This window comes from Zootoca vivipara, chromosome 2 (genome assembly GCF_965207765.1).
Source record: "Zootoca vivipara chromosome 2, rZooViv2.hap1.1, whole genome shotgun sequence".
NCBI lineage: Eukaryota > Metazoa > Chordata > Lepidosauria > Squamata > Lacertidae > Zootoca > Zootoca vivipara.
In genome coordinates, this window is record NC_142584.1 from 112,446,963 (window position 1) to 112,467,398 (window position 20,436).

The window sequence follows — 20,436 nt, forward strand, 5'->3', positions numbered from 1 at the left end:
GTTCCTTTTCCTCCTCCTGCCGCATCACTTTTCCTTCATTGCGCTGCACTGGCCATGCGCTGAGTAGATCTTCCGCCTCGCACTGACGACTCTGCAGACAGTTTCAGATGGTACTGATGCCTTCATGGGAGATTTTACAAAAATTTCCTTTCCTCCATTTTTTCTTGTATTTACACTTGACACAGTCTTTGTTTGGATGCTCACGGGACAATCCTGTTCTACTCGCAAAGCACTTGCTTGTACTGCCATTTTTACTCTCCTGTTGCAGTTTGTACTTTGGTACTGGAACATGCCTCTCGGCGCAACAGTCCGGCGCAAGCAAATCTCAAGCCGCTTTCGCTTTCGGGCAATCATCTTCCTGTGGGCCTCGCGCTGTTTCCGAATCCTAGCTGGAACATACTCAGCCTCAGCAGGACCACAAGATGACGAATGAGGAGCATGTTTACATATTCGAGCTGCTCCTTTGCCACACTCGGGATTCCCGTTCATAATCAGGCTTACAACCCCTGATGTCGAACCTTGCTGTGCCCTTTGCACCCGGCCATCAGCTTGCCTTTTAGTCTCTGGCCTATAGCGTTGCAGCTCCAGGATGCTAGATACAACCACAGGATGTACCACACTCTCTTCCTCCTTCCATTCAGGCTGTAATAGTTGTAAAAGTGAACTGGTTAGCATCCTCTCAGTTGTCGTCTCAAAATTCTTCGGCCCACAAAGTGTTAAAATCTCTTTCATAGTCTTTGACGTTACAGCATTTCCCGGGTTGGTTATAGTCTCCTTAGAAAAGACCATCCCACTTTGGGAACAACCCTCATCAATAATCTCGAATACACAGGGATCCTCTATATTCCTCGGTGTATCAATCAATTGGTCTTTTTCCCCACATTCTGTTGATGTTATATCCCCTTTATGCTCCTCCAAGAACTGACTGCTGTGTTCTTGAGCAATGGGCAGATCATATCGTGAGGCACTTTCATCAGCAACTGTAGGTGGATCAATAGTGGCTGGTGGGTGATTCTCCATCTCCTGAGCTTGCGCTCGGGTAATGACATTAACCTGTTGTGGTTTGGCTAAGCCATTCACTATAAGGATGGGAACCTGTAAATTATCCCATATCCCTACTCGCCACTTTCCCTGGAATTTATTACATTTCGATCTCAATCGAATTTCCTCAAGCCTCATCTTGCTCAGTTGTACTTCTTTTTCCATGGCCACTCGCTCCTGCTCTAATTTTAATTTTTCAGACTGCATTCTCTCTTCAGCTTCCACTTTGGCTAATAGCACTCTCTCCTCATAAGCTATTCTCTCTTTCTCTTTCTCTGCCTCTACTTGGGCCATCTGTAATTTAATTTTCCATAACTCTAGTTCTGCATTAGGGTCCTCTCTTGGCTCACTCTCCTCAGTTCTCTCATCCCCTTTAGCTTCCCTAGCCTTCCTCAAATGTGCCATCTTTCTGTCAGAAAAATTAAAATCGTATGTTTCCCAAATAAATAGGTGTGTGGGTGTTGAATTCGGATCACGGCGCTGCCACCAAAATGCGACGAAAGTCCCTCTCACTTTCCGTCTTATAACTCTGACCTCTCAATTATTAAAAGCACTAGCAGGGATTTCTGAGGTAAATCAAACCTCCCACTTATCCCTCTAGCCTTTCTTTAAACCCTCTAGCACTTGTGGGTTTTCAAAAATAAAAGAGAGTCCTCTTCCAGCCTAAACGTGACCAGGTACCTATATAGACTTGGGGCTATAAATAAGACTGTTCCTATGTGCGCTCAGATAAGGGTTTCCCTTCACTAGAACCTCCCTTACTGTAAAGCTAGCCTCCTTCCTGAGGTAACTTTATTATCACTCAGAACCTGTCTCCTCCTTTAGCCCCCCCCCCCTTTCTTGGTGCACTCTCAGCCACAAACTAACCTTTCTCCTCTAAAAGGCAGTTTTGACAGTTTAAAAGAGTTCCCCACCACCTGGGTTCCTGGGTACCTTAGCTGGAAAATGAAATAGACGATTACTAATGTGACACTTTAAAGATGGATATTTATTGGCTTGAATCTTAATGGTTGCTTTCTGATAACATTGGTACAAACTTAATTTCACAGGTAACGTTCTTGGTAATCAAATAACAGAATACCTATCCACTACTTCACCTACTCTAATTCTCCCTTCTCCACAACCACCCAAGCTCCCACACAAAACCCCCAACCGCCAACTGACATAACAGTTCCCCTTTCCATTTAAACCCCATGCAGGCCACGCCTCCTATGGAATGTTGCTGCCAGTTAACCAGGAGTCTGGGTTAACCCTTCGATAGGTCGGTTGCAAAACAAAAACATAACATAACAGTTTAAAATTCGCCACACGCTCATCTCGCGTTATTGGCCGAGGGAGCCGGCGTACAGCTTCCGGGTCATGTAGGCAGCATGACTAAGCCGCTTCTGGCGAACCAGAGCAGCACATGGAAACGCCGTTTACCTTCCCGCTGTAACGGTACCTATTTATCTACTTGCACTTTGACGTGCTTTTGAACTGGCAGAAGCTGGGACCTAGCAACAGGTTATTTAAACCTCAAGACTTCCTTCCACCCCCTTCTACTGGTTCTTTACATCTTATATCATTCTCTGCATTTTGTTTTCATTTTTATCCAATTGTTACTCCTTAACATTTTCTAGTTCCTAACTGCTTACAAGTGCTTAATCAAACCCTGCCAATGTACCTAAAATTTTACTTTCTAAGACTTGAGGGTTGGGGGGATTTTGTTGTTTGTTTGGGAGGGGATCTGGTTTTTAGGAGGCCCTTGTCTGTCTTTTGGACTTTCCTTGGGGGCATGCCTATGAACTGTTCTGGAGGCATGGCTTTGGTCTCTCTTGTGGGGGGGTGTAGCTATGGGAGCTCCCATGATGAGCCCCTGCATTTGAAAATGTACCACTACATTGCTCAGTGTTAAAAATACTGGAGGGCCCCACCAGACATCATTTTACCCTGCATTCAAGACAATATGCACTCATTATGGTATCGGGGCAGTCATAACACAAACCCAGTTACTGTATTGTGTGGGTGTCCAATGACATACTACAAAATACACGTGATCCCCACCAAAAAGAAATCTACCAATCTTGAACAAGATTTTTCATCCTCATACTTCAGAAACAGCAATGTTGGTGCAAGACAAGCATCCAAGGAGAGGGAATTCTACAAGCAGGATAACACCCTGTTCCTGTCCCCACATACCTAGGAGCCCTCTGATTAACAGGATGAGCCCTCTCACCTCAGCTCCCCATCTCTCATTCTCCCGCTGCCTCAGCAGTAAATCCTCTGCCACGGCCACAACCTGAGAACAGATTCCAGCCTTTGATCATGATCCCAGTTGTCCATTTCCCAGAGAAATCAGTGTGGCGTCACTCAAAAAGGTTCTGAAACAAGCAGGTGAATTTATTCATTTATTTTATTCCCAAAGTGCCCGTTGTCAAAAGCTTACAGGGGCAGCATCATACAAAAGCGTGAATGAAGTTCAAGCAACAATGAAAAAGGCATATTTAGGATTATTTTGTAGTGTTTTTATGGGATCTTATTTTTTATTGTACCTGCTCTGCACCACCTTGAAATCTGATGTGTGAACTGTTTATAATCATTTTTAATAAATGTATAGACTAGAGATTGGTTAGCTACGGTTCTCCAGATGTTGTCAGTTTAAAGATCCCATCATCCCTGGCTTTTCTGGGTCGTGATGATCTCCACACTCCTTCACTACACAGCAGAGCTTTCCAAACTGTGTGTAGCGAGTGTGTTGGCTGCAGTGTATAGGTGTTTCATATGAATGCTCCTTGGCCCCTCCATAGAATCATAGAGTTGGAAGAGACCACAAGGGCCATCCAGTCCAACCCCCTGCCTAGCAGGAAACACCATCAAAGCATTCCTGACATATGCCTGTCAAGCCTCTGCTTAAAGACCTCCAAAGAAGGAGACTCCACCACACTTCTTGGTAGCAAATTCCACTGCCGAACAGCTCTTACTGTCAGGAAGTTCTTCCTAATGTTTAGGTGGAATCTTCTTTCTTGTAGTTTGAATCCATTGCTCCGTGTCCGCTTCTCTGGAGCAGCAGAAAACAATCTTTCTCCCTCCTCTATATGACATCCTTTTATATATTTGAAAATATTTATATATTTTCCAGAGGCTGGAAAAGGGTTAGTTTAACTCCGATTTGCTAGTGAAACTGAACTAACCCCTTTCCAGCCTCTGGAGGGGCCAAGGAGCGTTTGTGTGAAACACCTACACACTGCAGCCAACACACTCGCTACACACAGTTTGGAAAGCTCTAGGCAAGCATGAATTCAAGGACAGGCAAAAACATTCAAGGAAAATGAAGAGCAGGTTCTCTAACAAGTGCGCTGTTCCGAGGGCTAGGCATAAAGTCTTGAACAGCCACTCTGCTGGGGTTGTCCAACCCCTTGGGTTTTCCAGTGTTATCACAACTGATCTTAAACACTCCATCCATTTCCACATCCAGAATGGTCCTGGTTCCCAAATCTCTCGCCCATTTCCCCCGCCTGCCAATACACTTCTTCACATCAAGCTACTGTTTGGATGTTTTGAAGCATACTGAATTCTACCTCAGGAAACAATATCCTAAGCAATTTGGGACTGAAAAGGATTGCAGTCAACAAGAAAAGGAGGTGTGGGTGTGGGTGGGTGTATAGGTATATAGTAGTGGAATTTTCCTACCTTTCTTATTAAAATATGTTGTATCAAGAACATTTCTAGACTAGGACTTGGAACAGAATTTTGAGAGCTGGGGGCGAAGGTACTGACAATTACTACCAGTTTTACAATTCTACTACCATTTCCAGAAACTACCAGACTCTTTGGAAATTACACCATTGGGAGATATAGATGGGAAATTCCAGGTTAGCAAAGGATACATTCCTTTCTCCAGCACAGATTCTCTTTCTTCTAATAACGCACAACCCAGTGCTGAAGCTGCTCCTCCAATGAGGGTTTCTCTTCTTCTCCCCCTTTCCGTTAGACCCCCCCCCAAAAAAAACCACATTTATTGACATTCAGCCCCAGGAACACTTTCTGCCTGCAGCCGATTTCCACAGCTGGAGCCTTTAGTACCACAACCTGCCTGTGTGGATTCTTTAATGTCCTAGGACAGGAGACGTTGCACTCAGGCTGTGCATTTGTAAGTTTTCACCTTCGTGTGGATTCTCTCATGCTTAATAAGGTTTGACCGCCAGCTAAAACACTTTCCACAGTGGGAGCATTTATATGGCTTCTCCCCTGTGTGGATTTGCTGGTGCTGGAGGAGATCGGAGCCCCGGCCAAAACATTTCCCACACTCGGAGCATTTATATGGCTTCCCTCTTTTGAGGATTCTCTGATGTCGTAGAAGGTCAGAGCGGTGCCCAAAGCTCTTCCCACAGTCTGAGCATTTGTACGGTTTCTCCCCTGTGTGGGTGCGCTCGTGTGCCAGGAGACCCGAGCTCTGGCTGAAGCTCTTCCCACACTCTGCGCACGTGTATGGTTTCTCCCCCGTGTGGGTTCTCAAATGTCTAACGAGAGCTGTGCGTTCACAGAAGCTTTTCCCGCACTCGCTGCACCGGTACGGCTTCTCTCCAGTATGGGTCCTCTCATGGGCCAAAAGGCCCGAGCTCTGGCTGAAACTCTTCCCACATTCTGTGCATTTGTATGGCCTCTCTCCCGTGTGGGTCCTCTCGTGCGCTGAAAGGCCCGACCTCCGGTGGAAGTTCTTCCCGCAGTCCAGGCAGGTGAACGGTTTCTCACCGGTGTGGGACCTCTCATGCGCCACGAGGGCTGAACTCTGGCTGAAGCATTTTCCGCACTCCCCACATTTGTACGGCTTCTCCCCTGTGTGGATCCTCTCATGCGTGATTAGGTGGGACTTCCGGCTGAAGCTCTTGCCGCACTCTACACAGTCGTAGGGCTTCTCTCCTGTGTGGGTTCTCTCGTGTGCAATGAGGTGGGACTTCCGGCTGAAGCTCTTGCCGCACTCTGGGCAGCCGTACGGTTTCTCTCCAGTGTGAAGTCTCCGGTGCCTGTACAAGCTCGAGCTCTGCTTGAAGGTTTTCCCACAGTCCATGCACATCTTCAACACACCATAGTTGTAGATCCTTGCCCGGATCCTGGGCTCTTTTAGATCCCAGTGGCCCTGGTCATGAGGAGGAATAGGGATGTCCTTCTGTTTCTTGTGCCCATCCGAGCCCTGGCGGCTTCCAGATGTTTCTCCTGTCTCAAGGATGTCCCAGTTGTCTCCTCCAAGAGATGCGCCGTCTGCCTCAGAATCTTCATGCACAAGGTTGTCGTCCTCCTCAATCTCACTCACCTTTCCATCATCTGCTGAGAGAAGCAGAAAACCTTGAAGTGATGAATCCAACCCTTGAGTTTTATGGTGTTGCAGCTAATGAAACCTTCAGGTATGGAATTAAAGAAATCCTTACCGAGTGAAACCGCGTCCTCATCTTCTTTCTGCTTTAAGCTCTGCTCCTGCTCAGTGTCTGAGGGAGGCAGCTCAGTATCAGAAAGGTCTGTGGCCAACACCTGCAGTTAAATATTAAGAAACATGAGTCAGAAACCAGAAGCATTTTTATTAGGAATATTAGGGCAAGATATACCGAAGAAAATCAAGAATTTATTTATGTATGCTACCAGTGCGGCAAGAGTATTGTTAGCACAAGGGTGGAAGAAGGAAGAAATACCAAAGAAAGAACAATGGCAAGAGAAATTGATGAACTATGCAGAACTTGCAAAATTAACATATAAACTACGTGAAAAGGACAATCGGGAATTCAATAAAGAAGGGGAACTATTTACAAATTATTTGAAGAAGCAACAGAGAGACTTACGTTCGTTGGCAGGATTTGAATAAACATGCACAACTTTTTTATTAGAACAATGTGAACAATTAGAGAAATGAGATGTACAATTTTAAAACATGCAGAAACAATATGTAAAAATAAATCAGATAAGGGAGCTGAGGGAAGTCCGGGAAAGAGGGGAGGGGAGGGGAGGGGGAGGGAAAAATAATGTAGTTGATTGTAGTATGGATAAATTGTATTGGTTTAATATTGATAAATAATTTTTTTTAAAAAAGAAACATGAGTCAGAAAGGAGCAGAAAGGCTTAGAAAAAGAAAGGTGTCTCTCATGTGTCTGTATTTTTTTAAGGCAACTTTTTACATGAATAATCATAACCCCAAATGATATACTTCTTCCACCTAATGCTATCACAGTATGAAGATATCTGAAGAAAATATGAAGATATGAAGGTATCTGAAGAAGTGTTCATGCACACGAAAGCTCATACCAAAATAAAAAACTTAGTTGGTCTTTAAGGTGCTGCTGGAAGGAATTTTTTTATTTTGTTTCGACAGTATGAATCAAAATACAAAACTGAAAAGTGGGATGGGTCGTATTTTTCAGTAGGGACAAACATGGCTGCTGCTCTTAGGTATATGGAACCTCCAGCTTCAGGGGCAGTATATCAGTCTCCGAATCCTGCAGCTTCAAAGCAACAAAAAGTATGGTGTGGTTGACCACGAGAGGAAACAGGATGCTCTACTGAGTAGAACTTTTCTCTGATCCAGCAGGGCTATTCTCATGTAGAAACAGAGGGGTTTTAGTCAAATCTTAGATATTAATCCATCTGTTCCAGCTGTTTCCAATATTTTGGAACTGAGATCTCCAAGGCGCGTTATGGCATCCGCTGATACCACATTGGCTCCTACCAAGGCCCACTGCCCCTCTTCATTTTAAAATTTTACTTTCTAAGAATTGAGAGTTTCGGGGGTATTTTGTTGTTTGGGGGGGGGATATATTTTTGGGGGGTCCTTGCTTGCATTTTGGTCTTTCCTTGGAGGAATAGCTTTGGGCTCTCTTGTGGGGGACATAGTTAAGGGAACTATCATGATGGTTGTTCTTGCCAGACAAATCTGATTTCTTTTTTGATGTAATTACATAGTTGGTGGATCAGGGAAATACTGTGGACATAGTTTATCTTGATTTCAGTTAGGCTTCTGACAAAGTCCCCCATGATATTCTCGCAAAGAAGCTGGTAAAATGTAGGTTGAACGAGGTAACTGTTAGGTGGATTTGTAGCTGGTTGACTGACCGAACCTAAAGAGTACCCATTAATGGTTCCTCCTCATTCTGAAAATGACAAGTGACAAGTGGGGTGCCACATGGTTCTGTCCTGGGCCCGTTGTTGTTCACCATCTTTATAAATGACTTGGATGAAGGAATTAAGGGTTATACTCATCAAATTTGCAGATGACACAAAACTGGAAGGGGTAGCTAATGCTGCAGAAGACAGAATCAGAATTCGAAATGACCGTAACAGATTGGAGAACTGGGCATAAGCTAAGAAATGAATTTCAATCGGGACAAATGTAAGGTTCTACACTTAGGCAGGAAGAACCAGATGAACAAATATAGAATGGGGGACACCTGGCTTACTAGCAGTACATGTGAAAAGGATCTAGGGATCTTGGTGGACCACAAGCTTAACATGAGCCAACAGTGTGATGCAGCAGCAAAAAAAGCTAATGCTACTCTAGGCTGCATCAACAGAAGTATAGTGTCCAGATCAAGGGAAGTAATAGTACCACTCTATTCTTCCTTAGTCAGATCACACTTGGGAGTACTGTGTCCAATTCTGGGCACCACAATTTAAGAAAGATGTTGACAAACTGGAATGTGTGCAGAGGAGGGCAACCAAGATTATCAAGGGTCTGGAAACTAAGCCTTACGAGAAGTGCTTGAAGAAGTTGGATGTGTTTGGCCTGAAAAAGAGGAGACTGAGAGGACATATGATAGCCATCTTCAAATATCTCAAGGGCTGTTGCTTAGAAGATGAAACCACCTTTTTTCTCCTGCTCTGGAAGGTAGGATTCAAACCAATGGTTTCAGGTTAGAAGAAAGGAGATTCTGGCTAAACATTTGTAAAAAGTTTCTGACAGTAAGAGCTGTTTAGCAGTGGAACAGACTCCCACAAGAGGTGGTGGACTCTCATTCCTTGGAGGTTTTTAAGCAGAGGTTGGATGGCCATCTGTCATGGATGCTTTAGCTGAGATTCCTGATTTGCAGGGGGTTGGACTAGACGACCCTTGGGTCCTTTCCAACTCTAAGATTCTATGATGCTATGATGAGCCCCTGAATTTCAAAAATTATCATTACATCACTGTTTAAAATGCCGGGGGGTGGGGTGGGGACCAGACGTCACTTTTATTCCGCATTCATGACGACTTGCACTCATTATGGTCTTAGGGCAGTCACACACATTCCCGGTTTCAATACAGTACTGTGAAAGTTTGGGGGCAGGCATGCTTCTTCGTTTCCAATCAGTGCATGTCCTGAAGCTTCCTGCTGAACTCCTGTAAGTTTTTATACCACATATGTCCCAGTGTGGGTTTCTGGGTCCCACTTTTTACAGTGCAAGAGTCCCGCTCCACACAGCAATAATGCAGTAACATTGTGGAAGGATCACAGAACAGTTTATAAAGCAGAACAATGGATGGCCCAGTATGAATCCGACACTAATACACTATTTTTGCATCAATGGGCATACCCACACTACAGATTTCAAGAGCTTTTACAATCAATCCTTTCTCCAAAGGAATTCTGGAAATTGTAGTTCTGTGAGGGGGATCAGAGGGGTTTCTCCTAACAATTCTCAACACCCTTATAACAATACGGTACAGTAATTTATTACTTATACACCGCCCATCCAACTGGGTTGCCCCTGCCTTAACAAACTACAATTCCCAGGAGTCTTTAGGGAAAACCCTGACAGTATAGTATAAAAGTGCTATAAATATACATTGTGGTTAAGTCCAATGACATATTACAGAATACACTTGCCCCCCCCTCCCCACCCAAAAACCCCCACCAATCTTGTTGGGACCCTGACAGAACCCCCCCCCCAACACTTCAGAAACAGCAATGCAGGTGTGAGACAAGCATGCATGGAGTGAATTCCTTCCCTCTCACCTGCACGCCCCATCTCTCATTCTCCTGCTGCCTCAGTAGGAAATCCTCTGCCAGGGCCACAACCTGAGCACAGATCTCTGGCCCTCGATCCCGAACCCAGTTCTCCATTTCGCAGAAAAATTGCTGCAGTGTCACTCAAAAGCGTTCTGAAACAAGCAGGTGAAATTGTTTCTTTCTTTTATTTCCAGAGTGCCCTTTGTCAAAAACTGACGGGCAGCGTCATACAAAACCGCAAATGAAATGCAAGCTATATATATGGCAAAGACATATTTACAATCATTTAGCAGTGTTTTCATGGGATCTTAGGTTTTATAGTACCTGTTGTGCACCACCTTGATATTTTATATGTGTGGACTGTCTACAAACATTTAAACAAATAAATACATACAGTATGTATAGATCAAGACTTGCATAGCTATGGCCCTCCAGATATTGCCAGACTACAACTCCCATCATCCCTGGTTTTGCTTGCTGGGGATGACCTGGAAGAGGGTGCCAGGCTCTCCAGCCTCCTTCACTATACGATATTCTCCAGAACAAGGGTCAGCAAACTTTTTCAGCAGGGGGCCAGTCCACTGTCACTCAGACCTTGTGGGGGGCCGGACTATATTTTGGAAAAAAATATGAAATAATTCCTATGCCCCACAAATAACCTAGAGATGCATTTTAAATAAAAGGACACATTCTCCTCATGTAAAAACACCAGGCAGGCCCCACAAATAACCCAGAGATGCATTTTAAATAAAAGGACATATTCTACTCATGTAAAAACATGCTGATTCCTGGACTGTCCGCGGGCCGGATTTAGAAGGCAATTGGGCCACATCCAGCCCCCGGACCCCTGCTCCAGAACAAGCTTCTGTTTGAAGCATAGGAGCCAAGCCCTGCAAAATAAATAGGGCACACTACATGCAAGGATGCTAAATCCATAAAGACCTCTCTCTATATATATGAATGATGCAGAATTCATTGTTGAATTTATTATGAAGCCAAATACCAACTAGGGATGGCATCCCAGAGTTACTTCTACTAAGAGCTAGCCTGTTAATTTCGGTGAGGATAATGCAGTTGGGATGAAAAACCCTTTTGTTTCAGAGCTGGGGATCTAGTCCCCTTCTCCCTCTTCAGTTTGCATTCTGGTGGCAGGCAGGCAGGCAGGCAGGCAGGCGGGGAAGGAGATCAGGGTGCTGTTAGCAGTTTCCCCCTTTGCACTGCCGGGTCTCGCTTTTCCTGTGCCATTTCAAATGCCTCCCCTGCAGGGAGAGCTTCTCCTTTTCCCCAACCGCCCCTTTCCTCCTCTACCTCCATCAACGCACCTCTTTCTCTTTCCCTGCACCAGCCAGCTGCCGCCTTGGTGATGCGACCTCCTTTTCAAGAAATCTCTGCAGTCCAAATTGCCCAGAGGCTAGCTATATATATAAATATATCTATTTTAAAAAACCCACGAAGGGGAAGGAAGCCCCACAAACAACCGAGTTTCCTATTAGCTACAGGAAAAGGCGATAGGTACCGGTAGCTCTCCTAGGCCTCTCTGTAAAAATGCAGCTCTGCTGATTTAACCCTTGAGGTCTCATTATCGCGGAAAGAGGGCATTGCCCAGGGCGGGTTATAGCGATAGAAAATGCATGCAATTATAAACACACATTAACCATTACAACGACAAATTGCATACAAAAAAGGGGAGCATAAATCCACGCTTGCAACAGTCCCAGCCTGCCACGCCCCCATTTACGGGCACGTGCAGAGAGCACTTCTTGTCTCAATGCACACCAAGAAAAATGTTTCCACAGCGTAGCGTTGCACCGGCGTCCCTCGGCCGCCTTCTCCCTTTCGCATCTCCGCAGGGTGACATTCCTCAGAGGGTTAAGGCAGGCATCCCCAAACTTCGGCCCTCCAGATGTTTTGGACTACAATTCCCATCATCCCTGACCACTGATCCTCTTAGCTAGGGATCATGGGAGTTGTAGGCCAAAAATCTGGATGGTCGCAGTTTGGAGATGCCTGGGTTAAGGAAACGGCAACCGGTTGCCTAGACAAGACCCGGAAGCGTAAGAATGCTCCGCGCTTCCTGTTCCTAGGCGTCTCGATGGTCCGGAGTTGGGCATCGGAATTGGAGATTAGCCGAGGTTGCCCGCAAAGGTGAGTTGGGAGATGGCGGAGGGGAGAGCGAGAAGTTAATGGAGACGCTTCCTTAGGGCTCTTTGCCTGTTTCTGCTCAGCGTCTGCCCTGCAAGCAGCTCTCCCGGGGGCCTTCTGCTGAGAAAAGCTGGGAAAGGCTCAGAAAAGGGCAGCCAGGAAGCATCCAAGGGGGTTGGAGCAGTTCCGCAGTGATGAAAGGGTGCAGCATTTGTGGGGGGGGGGGCGCGCGGAGGGAGTAAATGGAGAGCCGGGAAAGGGGTGCATAAAATTAGGCACGGCTTTGGTCCGCCTTTCATGAAACCAGAACTCGGGGCCAAGCGGTGAAGCTGAGGGGTGACAGATGCAGGGCAGACAAAAGGAAGGGCTTCTCTATGCAGCATATTATTGAACTGTGGGGTTCACTGCTGCAAGAAATAGTGATGGGCACCGAGTTATAATAATATAATTTATATACTACCCTATACCCGGGGGTCTCAGGGCAGTTCACAGAATAAAATCAAGATATAAAACCGCAAAATACCTAATAAAAATAAAAACAGAAACCCATTATTCCCCCCCCCCATCACATTTTAAAAGGGCATAGGATGTAAATCAGATCAACCAAATGCCTGGTTAAAGAAGATGGATTCAAAAGAGGATTTGGCAAATTCAATGGTTTTTTTTGCTGGGGGTGTGTTAAGGCTATCATCAGCACTAAGGACATGGATGACTGTTTTTTTCTCCACTGTCAAAGACCACATTCCTGCCAGGCAGAAAGCACCTATGAAGGTCATGGACAGGGTTGATGTATGCAACTTGGAGAGAGGGTGTGGCCTAGGGGAGAGACCCAAGGGCCAGACAGGAGGGTATTTGGCCCTGCGGCCTGAGGCTTCCCACTCCTGCTATAGACAATACTGAGCTAGATGGGCCATTGGTGGCTTCCGATGTCCTGTCATTTCAGAAGATGCATTTCAACTTTTGTGTGGCTCTTCTGTGAAGTCGCCTGTCACCAATGATTATGCAAATACTCCCATTAAACAATTAGAAAATGATTCTGTTCTGAGATGCTGATGTTTGCTCACACCCTGTCCTCCCTTGGCTAATACACAAAGGGAAGTGTGCAGCTGTGGGAGGGAGAGTCCAAGGCTCATGACATACTAGACTGTCAGGCATCCCCAAACTGTGGCCCTCCAGATGTTTGGCCTACAATTCCCATGATCCCTAGCTAACAGGACCAGTGGTCGGGGAAAATGGGAATTGTAATCCAAAACATCCGGAGGGCCGAAGTTTGGGGATGCCTGGATAAAATTCACTCTGAAAGGGGAGCTGATTACAAGGGAAGTGGGAAAGTTACTGATAAGACGAGCGAGGTTAACTCCATGAATGCAGGACAGATTTGAGAGAGATTCTGTAACTACAAAGAGACAAAACGCATGGCTTATAATAGTTTATGTCTTTTAGATACCTTGGGTATATGGACTGCTTCTATTCATCTATGTGTTTAGGTTAGGACTGATGGACTATGTTTATCATTGGTGTCAGCAATGGTTTATTATCTTTTTCTTTCTTTTTGGTATACTTGCAAAAAAATACTGAAAATAAGATTTTAGAAAAGAATACATATGATACATATGGCTGCTATTTTTGCATCATTGACCTGTTGCAGAACACACACAAACCTCAACTGTAGAAGGGCCCTTAGTTTGCAAAATTAAAGTGACTTAAAGCACAATCTTGTCCTAGTGCAATAAAAAAAGAGAGGGAGATTTATAGTGGTTAGGGAAATGACAGGGGAAATGCACCGGATAGTGTGGAAAGAACAAATGATTAACAGGGAGATGTATAAAAAAACACTACACAAGCAAATCAGAGAGAATGCTTGCTGTCATATTACCGCCCCACAAACAAATCAGGATGAATGTTCAGTAAATAGGTGGTCTGGAGGAGACCTAACTTATCTTAGGATCCAAGCAAGATCCCAAGATTCTGCTATAAACATACAAAACTTTTCATTCGTTTTCAATTTTATTTTATTTTTCCGCAGACGCTGCTGCCAGGAATAAAAATGGAGGAGCAGGACCAGCCAGGACCCAATCCAGCAAAGAGATCAGAAGTGAGAGGAAAAGGCTCCTATGCTGTCCAAACTGGGACTGCCAGGGAGTTTCCAGCTGAGACAACCCCGGGAATAATTAAGCATGAACTAAACAAGGGGCCCCACCAGAAAACTCTGCAGCAGGAGTTCCTGAAGTCCAAATGGTCTATGCGTCCAAGATCGAAACCCTCGCGGCTCTTTCAGTCCCAGCCGCGGTTGGATGATGCTAATGACTTCCAGGCCTCCTTCAAGGCTGTCATTGACACCAGCCGGTGGCCAACAGGAGAGAGTGCGTCCCGTCGAGAAGCCCGCGGGGCCCATCAAAGGCTGGATCCTTTTGTAAAAGTGAAGGAGGAGATTCTGGAGGAGGAAACTCTCAGCTTGGAGATACGATGTCTGCGGTTCCGGCATTTTGGCTACCAGGAGACCGAGGGGCCCCGAGAGGCCTTGAGACAACTCCGGGAGCTTTGCCGCCAGTGGCTGATGCCCGAGAGGCACACCAAGGAGCAGATCCTGGAGTTGGTGACCTTGGAGCAGTTCCTGACCGTCCTGCCCCTGGAGATGCAGTGCTGGGTCCGGGAATGGGGCCCGGAGACCTGCACCCAAGCAGTGGACCTTGCGGAAGATTTCTTACTGAAGCCTCAAGAGGCTGAGAGGACAGAGGAAAAGGTGAACCGAGCTTGTGCGAATTGACCTAGGAGTTGTGGCAGCTTGGGTCGTCTATGAGTGTGGAAAAGTTGGTCTGGAAATGTCTCTCGGCAACACAGTCCAATAACACAGACTGAGTCCAGAGAGAAAAGTCTTGATAACACTTTACTAAGTATACTGAACAAACTCCAGCTGTTCACATATCTGAATCAGCCCCCGAGTGTGCAGTGAAGCTTTGGTATAACTCTCTGTGTAAAGAGAAGTGAATTTTCGCATAACAAGCAGGTGGATGGGTGGGTAGGGTTGCCATATTTCAAACTGAAAATCTGGACAGAAAAGCTGTTGAGCTTTTTGGGCAAAATGCCATTTTTGAGCTATGCCAGTATGGGTTGCCATATGTCCAGATTTCCCCATACATTTTCCCGATTTCCACTTGGACACTGCTGCTGACTGCAGTATTCCGGATATGTCAGGGGAAATCCGGTCATATGGCAACGCTAATGGTGTGGCCTGATTGTACATAGATAAACAGTACAGTGCAATATCTGTATATGCGGCAATAATTGTATCAGTGTTTAATTATTATTATTTAAGTGTGTGTGTGTGTGGATCACCTCTCCCCACATGAACCAACCTAGACCCTGCTTTCATAATCCAAGGCCTTTCTCCATGTGCCCCCTCAGAGAGGGAGATGTGGAGAGTGTCCGCGTGAGAATGGGTCTTCTTAGTAGTGACTCAATGCTTATGCATTTGCCTGGCAATATCACTACATTTCTTTAGGTGCAGGCAAAAATGTTTCTCTTCAGCCAAGCCTTTTTATTATATGTAGCCTCCCTCAGTGGGTGTTATTTTTTTAGCTTTTACAGTGGCACCTCTGGTTATGAACGAGATTCGTTCCGGAGGCCCGGCCATATCCCCAAATCTTTGTAACCGGAGGATCGCTTCTACGCACGCAGCGCCGCAGAGCGCTTCTGCACACACGCGAGCGGCAAAAACACTTCCGGGTTTGCCGCATTGGCAACCTGAGGATGTTACCCGAAGGGTAACCCGAGGGTCCACTGTACTGATTTAGTTTTATGTAGGTAACGTATGTGCTACTTTTGGTAAGTCACTTTGAGTTCCTTTTTGTAAAAGTGGCTAATAAGTTTTTAAAGTGACTAATAAAACCAATAATATAGATTTAACACCTGCAGTTCTAAATCTTTCGTTCTTCTTTGGTTTCAGATATGGGGCCCTTTCACAGATGTGGCTGTTCATTCGCCCGCGTCAGAGGAGGATTCCTCAGACACTGCTGAAATGCAGATTTGCACAGAGGTCAAGGAGGAAGCAGATGAGATCAACTTGCTGGGTCAAGATTTAGGTTTGAGTCCTTTGCCTACGAAGCTTTTTGGTGGTGATGCTGGGGATTGACCGTGGGATCTTCTGTTGGGTTTCTTGAATAATCAAAGTTGCTTTTGAGCCGGTCTAACGTCAATACTGTCTGTTTAAGAAAAGCAGGTGCCGGTAATTTCTGTTTAATTGCTCACAGGTGTGGGCTCTACTCCATGCATATAAGGCATTTTGTGTGGTAGTATGGTGGGAGGTTTGGAGAGGTTGGAATGTGGGTATGTAAAGTTGCTGGGAGAGAGAGCGTTTATCTTTAGTTTAAAGTCTCTTCCGAGTCAGTTTGCTTTTCTGTTAAAGAAAGCCAACCTTTTGTTTTTCTTCTGTATACTTCAAACAGGTATACAGTACTGCTAGTCAGGGGTTTCATGCTAGGTTGGTCTTTAAACTCTTGGTGGTGTATTTTAGCCAAGTCAGCTTCTGTTTGCATATTTTGTTTTTCTATAAACTCTGCGGGAAGCGTACTTTGAAGGGCCACTGGGAAACTGGGGTATATGATTTATGTTAGCACTCTTAATGCCCAGTGTTCCCCAATATTATTTCCTAATATCTTCTGCATTCAGAGCAGGTGCTCTGCCATTGAGTTAGGACCTTACCCATTCTAAATCATGGTATTTAGAATCTTCTCTCTCATCTCTTGATTTTCTTATTTATTTCAACAGATGACAGGCACGAACTGGAAGATGCAGAAGGGATCTTTGAAGAAGAAACAGTTGAGCAAGTAGTTGTGGTTGGAGTATCCCCAGAAAGAGCCAAGGGGGATTTTTCCCAGGACCCTGAAGTCGACAAGAGACCTGGAAGCCAGGAGGGGCAAGAAAATCGCCGGGACAAGCATCCGAGGAAGGCGGCAAAACCATCTGGGCAACGTGAGGAAGGCAACAGGGGCTTGAACCAGAATACTTTCCAGCACGGAATCCGCCAGATCTTTGATCTCCTGGAGAATCAGAAGCAGCAGGTGAGGGAGAGGCCATACAAGTGCACATACTGCAGGGAGAGTTTCCAGAACAAATCCCACCTGTCGATTCATGAGAGGACCCACACCGGAGAGAAACCGTACGAATGCCTGAACTGTGGGAGGTCGTTCTCCCAGCACTCAAACCTCCTGAGGCACGAGAGGACGCACACGGGGGAGAAGCCCTACAAGTGTGCCGACTGTGACAAAAGCTTCAACCAGAAGGCCACCCTTGTCATCCACCAGAGGACCCACACGGGAGAGAAGCCGTACCAGTGCTCAGAGTGCGGCAAGAGCTTCAGCACCAGCTCCCAGCTCATCACCCACAAGCGGATCCATTCGGGAGAGAAGCCGTATCAGTGCTCCGACTGCGGCCAGAGCTTCAGCCGAAGGCCGCACCTTGTGGTGCACGAGAGGACCCACACTGGGGAGAAGCCATACAAATGCACCGACTGCGGGGAGAGCTTCAGAAACAGCTCAGTCTTCAACGTTCATAAAAGGACCCACACGGGAGAGAAACCGTATAAGTGCTCCTACTGTGGGCAGAGCTTAAGCCGGAGGACCAACCTCATTAAACACGAGAGAATCCACACAGGAGAAAAGCCCTTCAAGTGCCCAGAATGTGACCTCAGCTTCCGGTCTAGCACCTTGCTGAAAGCTCATAAGAGGACCCACACAGGGGAGAAGCCGTACAAATGCCTGGAGTGTGAGAAAAGGTTCTGCGGTCTCACGGGTCTTCGTAAACATAAGAAAGTGCATGCTGAGAAACAGCCATAAGGGTGGGCCTGAGGATAGGGAGCAGGGCTGTGATGAAGTGAAAGGGGTTCAAATCACAGGCGCTGGCCTTAACTGGCCTGGGAGCTGTGCATCTTAAGGGCCACCACCTTCTGTTATGTGCCCTGCTCACACTCTTCAACATCTAAGGCCCCACTCTATGTACCACTGTCAAACAAAGCTCAGCGAACCTCTGTCAAGAACAGAGCCTTTTTTGCAGCTGCACCATGGTGCAGAATGCCCCTGCCTCAAGAGGTTCTGCCAGACACTGTGCTCATTGAACCCCCAGGCCAAAAATTGAGGTTGGTGTAGCACTGAGTAGCCTCTGCTGATCAACAAGGAAGCAATATGTGGTGGTTTTGATTGCATGATCCTTAGTTTTAGGCTAAGTAGGGCATGGGAACTAGAGGGTTAAGCCAAAGGCCTCGTAGAAAAGGTGGGATTTGAGGGTGGCTGTTGATCCATTCCTCCCTGTAGCACAATTTTTTATTGTTGGGGTGGCTGTTTGTGTGTGTCTCCTGCTGGGAAGGGATTTGGGTCATTTTACCAGCTCCTGTCTTGTATCATTAGACCAGCTCCTCTGATGAATTTTTGCATTTATTAGTTGCTTTCTATTGTCTTTAACCTTTATTTGTAAGCCACTTTGAATAATCGTTGATAAAGAGGAATTTGAGTTAATGCTTTGTTTTGTGTGTGTGTGTGTCTGTGTATGTATTGTAATTAAGAGAGGTAAAATTTCCAGAAATTTTGAAGCCATGAGAAAAAATGTCCCCCCCCCCCGAAAAAATAGAAATTTTGGGGAAATGGGGGGAAAGTTCAGTGTGGAGCAGTTTTACAAATTGTGTGAAACGCAGTGTATATAAAAGCATTATGCTTGCAATAAAACAGGTAACCACCCCGCTTTCCCTCAAAAGCAACAAAAAAAGCAAGAAACCATCAACATAAAAAATAATCAGATTTGCCCCTTAGTGCCAACAACAAATAAAGTTAAGGTCCACCTCAATATTTAAGCTCCATAGAAGGTCTACTCTTTGAGTGGTGCTTTAATAAGAAAGAAACAGAAGACACAACTAATAAATGCAGTTTATTCTATCTCATTTTCTGAACTGCTATCAATTTACTGACCAGACTATAGGTAAACATTACACTGTGGTGGTGGTGGAGAACATTAATAGGAATCATTTAAGGGTTACAAAAGAGAAACTAATTTGTCAGACAAACTTACCCTCTTACCTGTCGGTTAAGACCTGAGAGGAGGACAGAAATTATCACATCCTGTATATATTAACCATTACTCAACTGTAGGAGGTCCAAGGTACAATGGAACCTCGGGTTGCGAACACCTTGGGTTACGAATTTTCAGGTTTACAAACAATCGTAACCCGGAAGTAAGTAACCCGAGGTTTCCGAGGCCTACGGAGGCCTCCGCAGAGGCATCGGAGCATCAGCGACTGGGCCGCAGCCATGGAAGCGCTCCGATGCCTTCGCGGAGAGCAGGGGAAGGGGACGCAGCTGCCTCTCCTTACAGTGAGTGAGGCGAGGGGTGCTTGGGTGGCGGCGGGAGCAAGCAGCGGTAGCGGCAATGGCAACGTAGCACGGGCAGAGTGAGGGGCGGGCGCCGTGATGCAGCCCAGTCCGGGCCGGCTCCTCCTGGCCCGTCCTCTGGGCCCATCCTCTTTCTCCGGGCCTCCGCGGAGGCATCCGAGCGTCCACGACTGGGACGCAGCCACGGAAGCGCTCCGATGCCTTCATGGAGGCCAGGCCTTCGCTCTGGGCCTCCGCAAAGCCATCGGAGCGCTTCCGTGGCTGCGTCCCAGTCGCTGATGCTCCGATGCCTCTGTGAAGGCCTGGCGCGAAGGCCCGGCCTCTGCGGAGGCATCAGAGCGTACGCAACTGGGATGCAGCCACAGAAGCGCTTCGATGCCTTCGCGGAAGCCCAGAGAGAGAAAGAGGACGGGCCAGGAGGACAGGCCAGGAGGAGCCAGCCCGGACTGGGCTGCGTTGCAGTGCCCACCCCTCTGCCCGCACTGCGTTGCCATTGCCGCCGCTGCTTGCTCCCGCTGTCACCCGAGCACCCTTCGCCTCACCGTAGGGAGAGGCAGCGGCGTCCCCCTTCCTAGCCATAGTCACCCACCGTCTCCACAACTACCCCACAGGATGCCCAGCAGAGACAAAGTCAGAAAAGCTAAAGCACAGAATGAACTCAGGCTTGCTAGAGAGGTTAAGAGCAACAAAAATGGCTTTTATGGGTATGTCCGTAGCAAAAGGAAAAACAAGGAAACAGTGGGGTCCCTTACAGGAGAAGATGGTGAAATGCGAACAGGGGACAGAGGAAGGGCAGAACTCCTCAATGCCTTCTTTGCCTCATTCTTCTCCAAAAAAGAAAACAATGCCCGACCTGAAGAATATGGAGCAGATGATTCAGCAGGGGAAACACAGCTCAGAACAAGTAAGGAGGTAGTACAAGAATACTTGGC

The 20,436-nt window shown here is 46.4% G+C and overlaps 2 protein-coding genes across 6 annotated transcripts; one reads left to right on the forward strand and one right to left on the reverse strand.

The window, feature by feature from the left end:
- Positions 1 to 3,399: 3,399 nt before the first annotated feature.
- Positions 3,400 to 11,894, reverse strand: LOC148687078 (uncharacterized). Of its 5 annotated transcripts, none has more exons than XM_088663615.1 (4): positions 11,763 to 11,894; positions 9,993 to 10,138; positions 6,447 to 6,546; positions 3,400 to 6,345 (listed from the first exon to the last, which is right to left on the reverse strand). In XM_088663615.1, exons 2-4 carry the CDS (start codon positions 10,098 to 10,100, stop codon positions 5,156 to 5,158), a joined length of 1,398 nt encoding a protein of 465 aa, XP_088519741.1. In that variant the 5' UTR covers positions 10,101 to 10,138; positions 11,763 to 11,894; the 3' UTR covers positions 3,400 to 5,155. The 5 variants fall into 5 exon arrangements, with proteins under 5 accessions (XP_088519741.1, XP_088519744.1, XP_088519743.1 ...); XM_088663618.1 differs by having other exon boundaries at positions 11,665 to 11,796; XM_088663617.1 differs by lacking the exon at positions 11,763 to 11,894 and adding an exon at positions 11,503 to 11,641.
- Positions 11,895 to 12,002: 108 nt separating this feature from the next.
- Positions 12,003 to 18,637, forward strand: LOC118080249 (uncharacterized). The gene is made up of 4 exons (XM_060270940.2): positions 12,003 to 12,131; positions 14,155 to 14,871; positions 16,075 to 16,210; positions 16,896 to 18,637. Exons 2-4 carry the CDS (start codon positions 14,176 to 14,178, stop codon positions 17,960 to 17,962), a joined length of 1,899 nt encoding a protein of 632 aa, XP_060126923.2. The 5' UTR covers positions 12,003 to 12,131; positions 14,155 to 14,175; the 3' UTR covers positions 17,963 to 18,637.
- Positions 18,638 to 20,436: the final 1,799 nt, after the last annotated feature.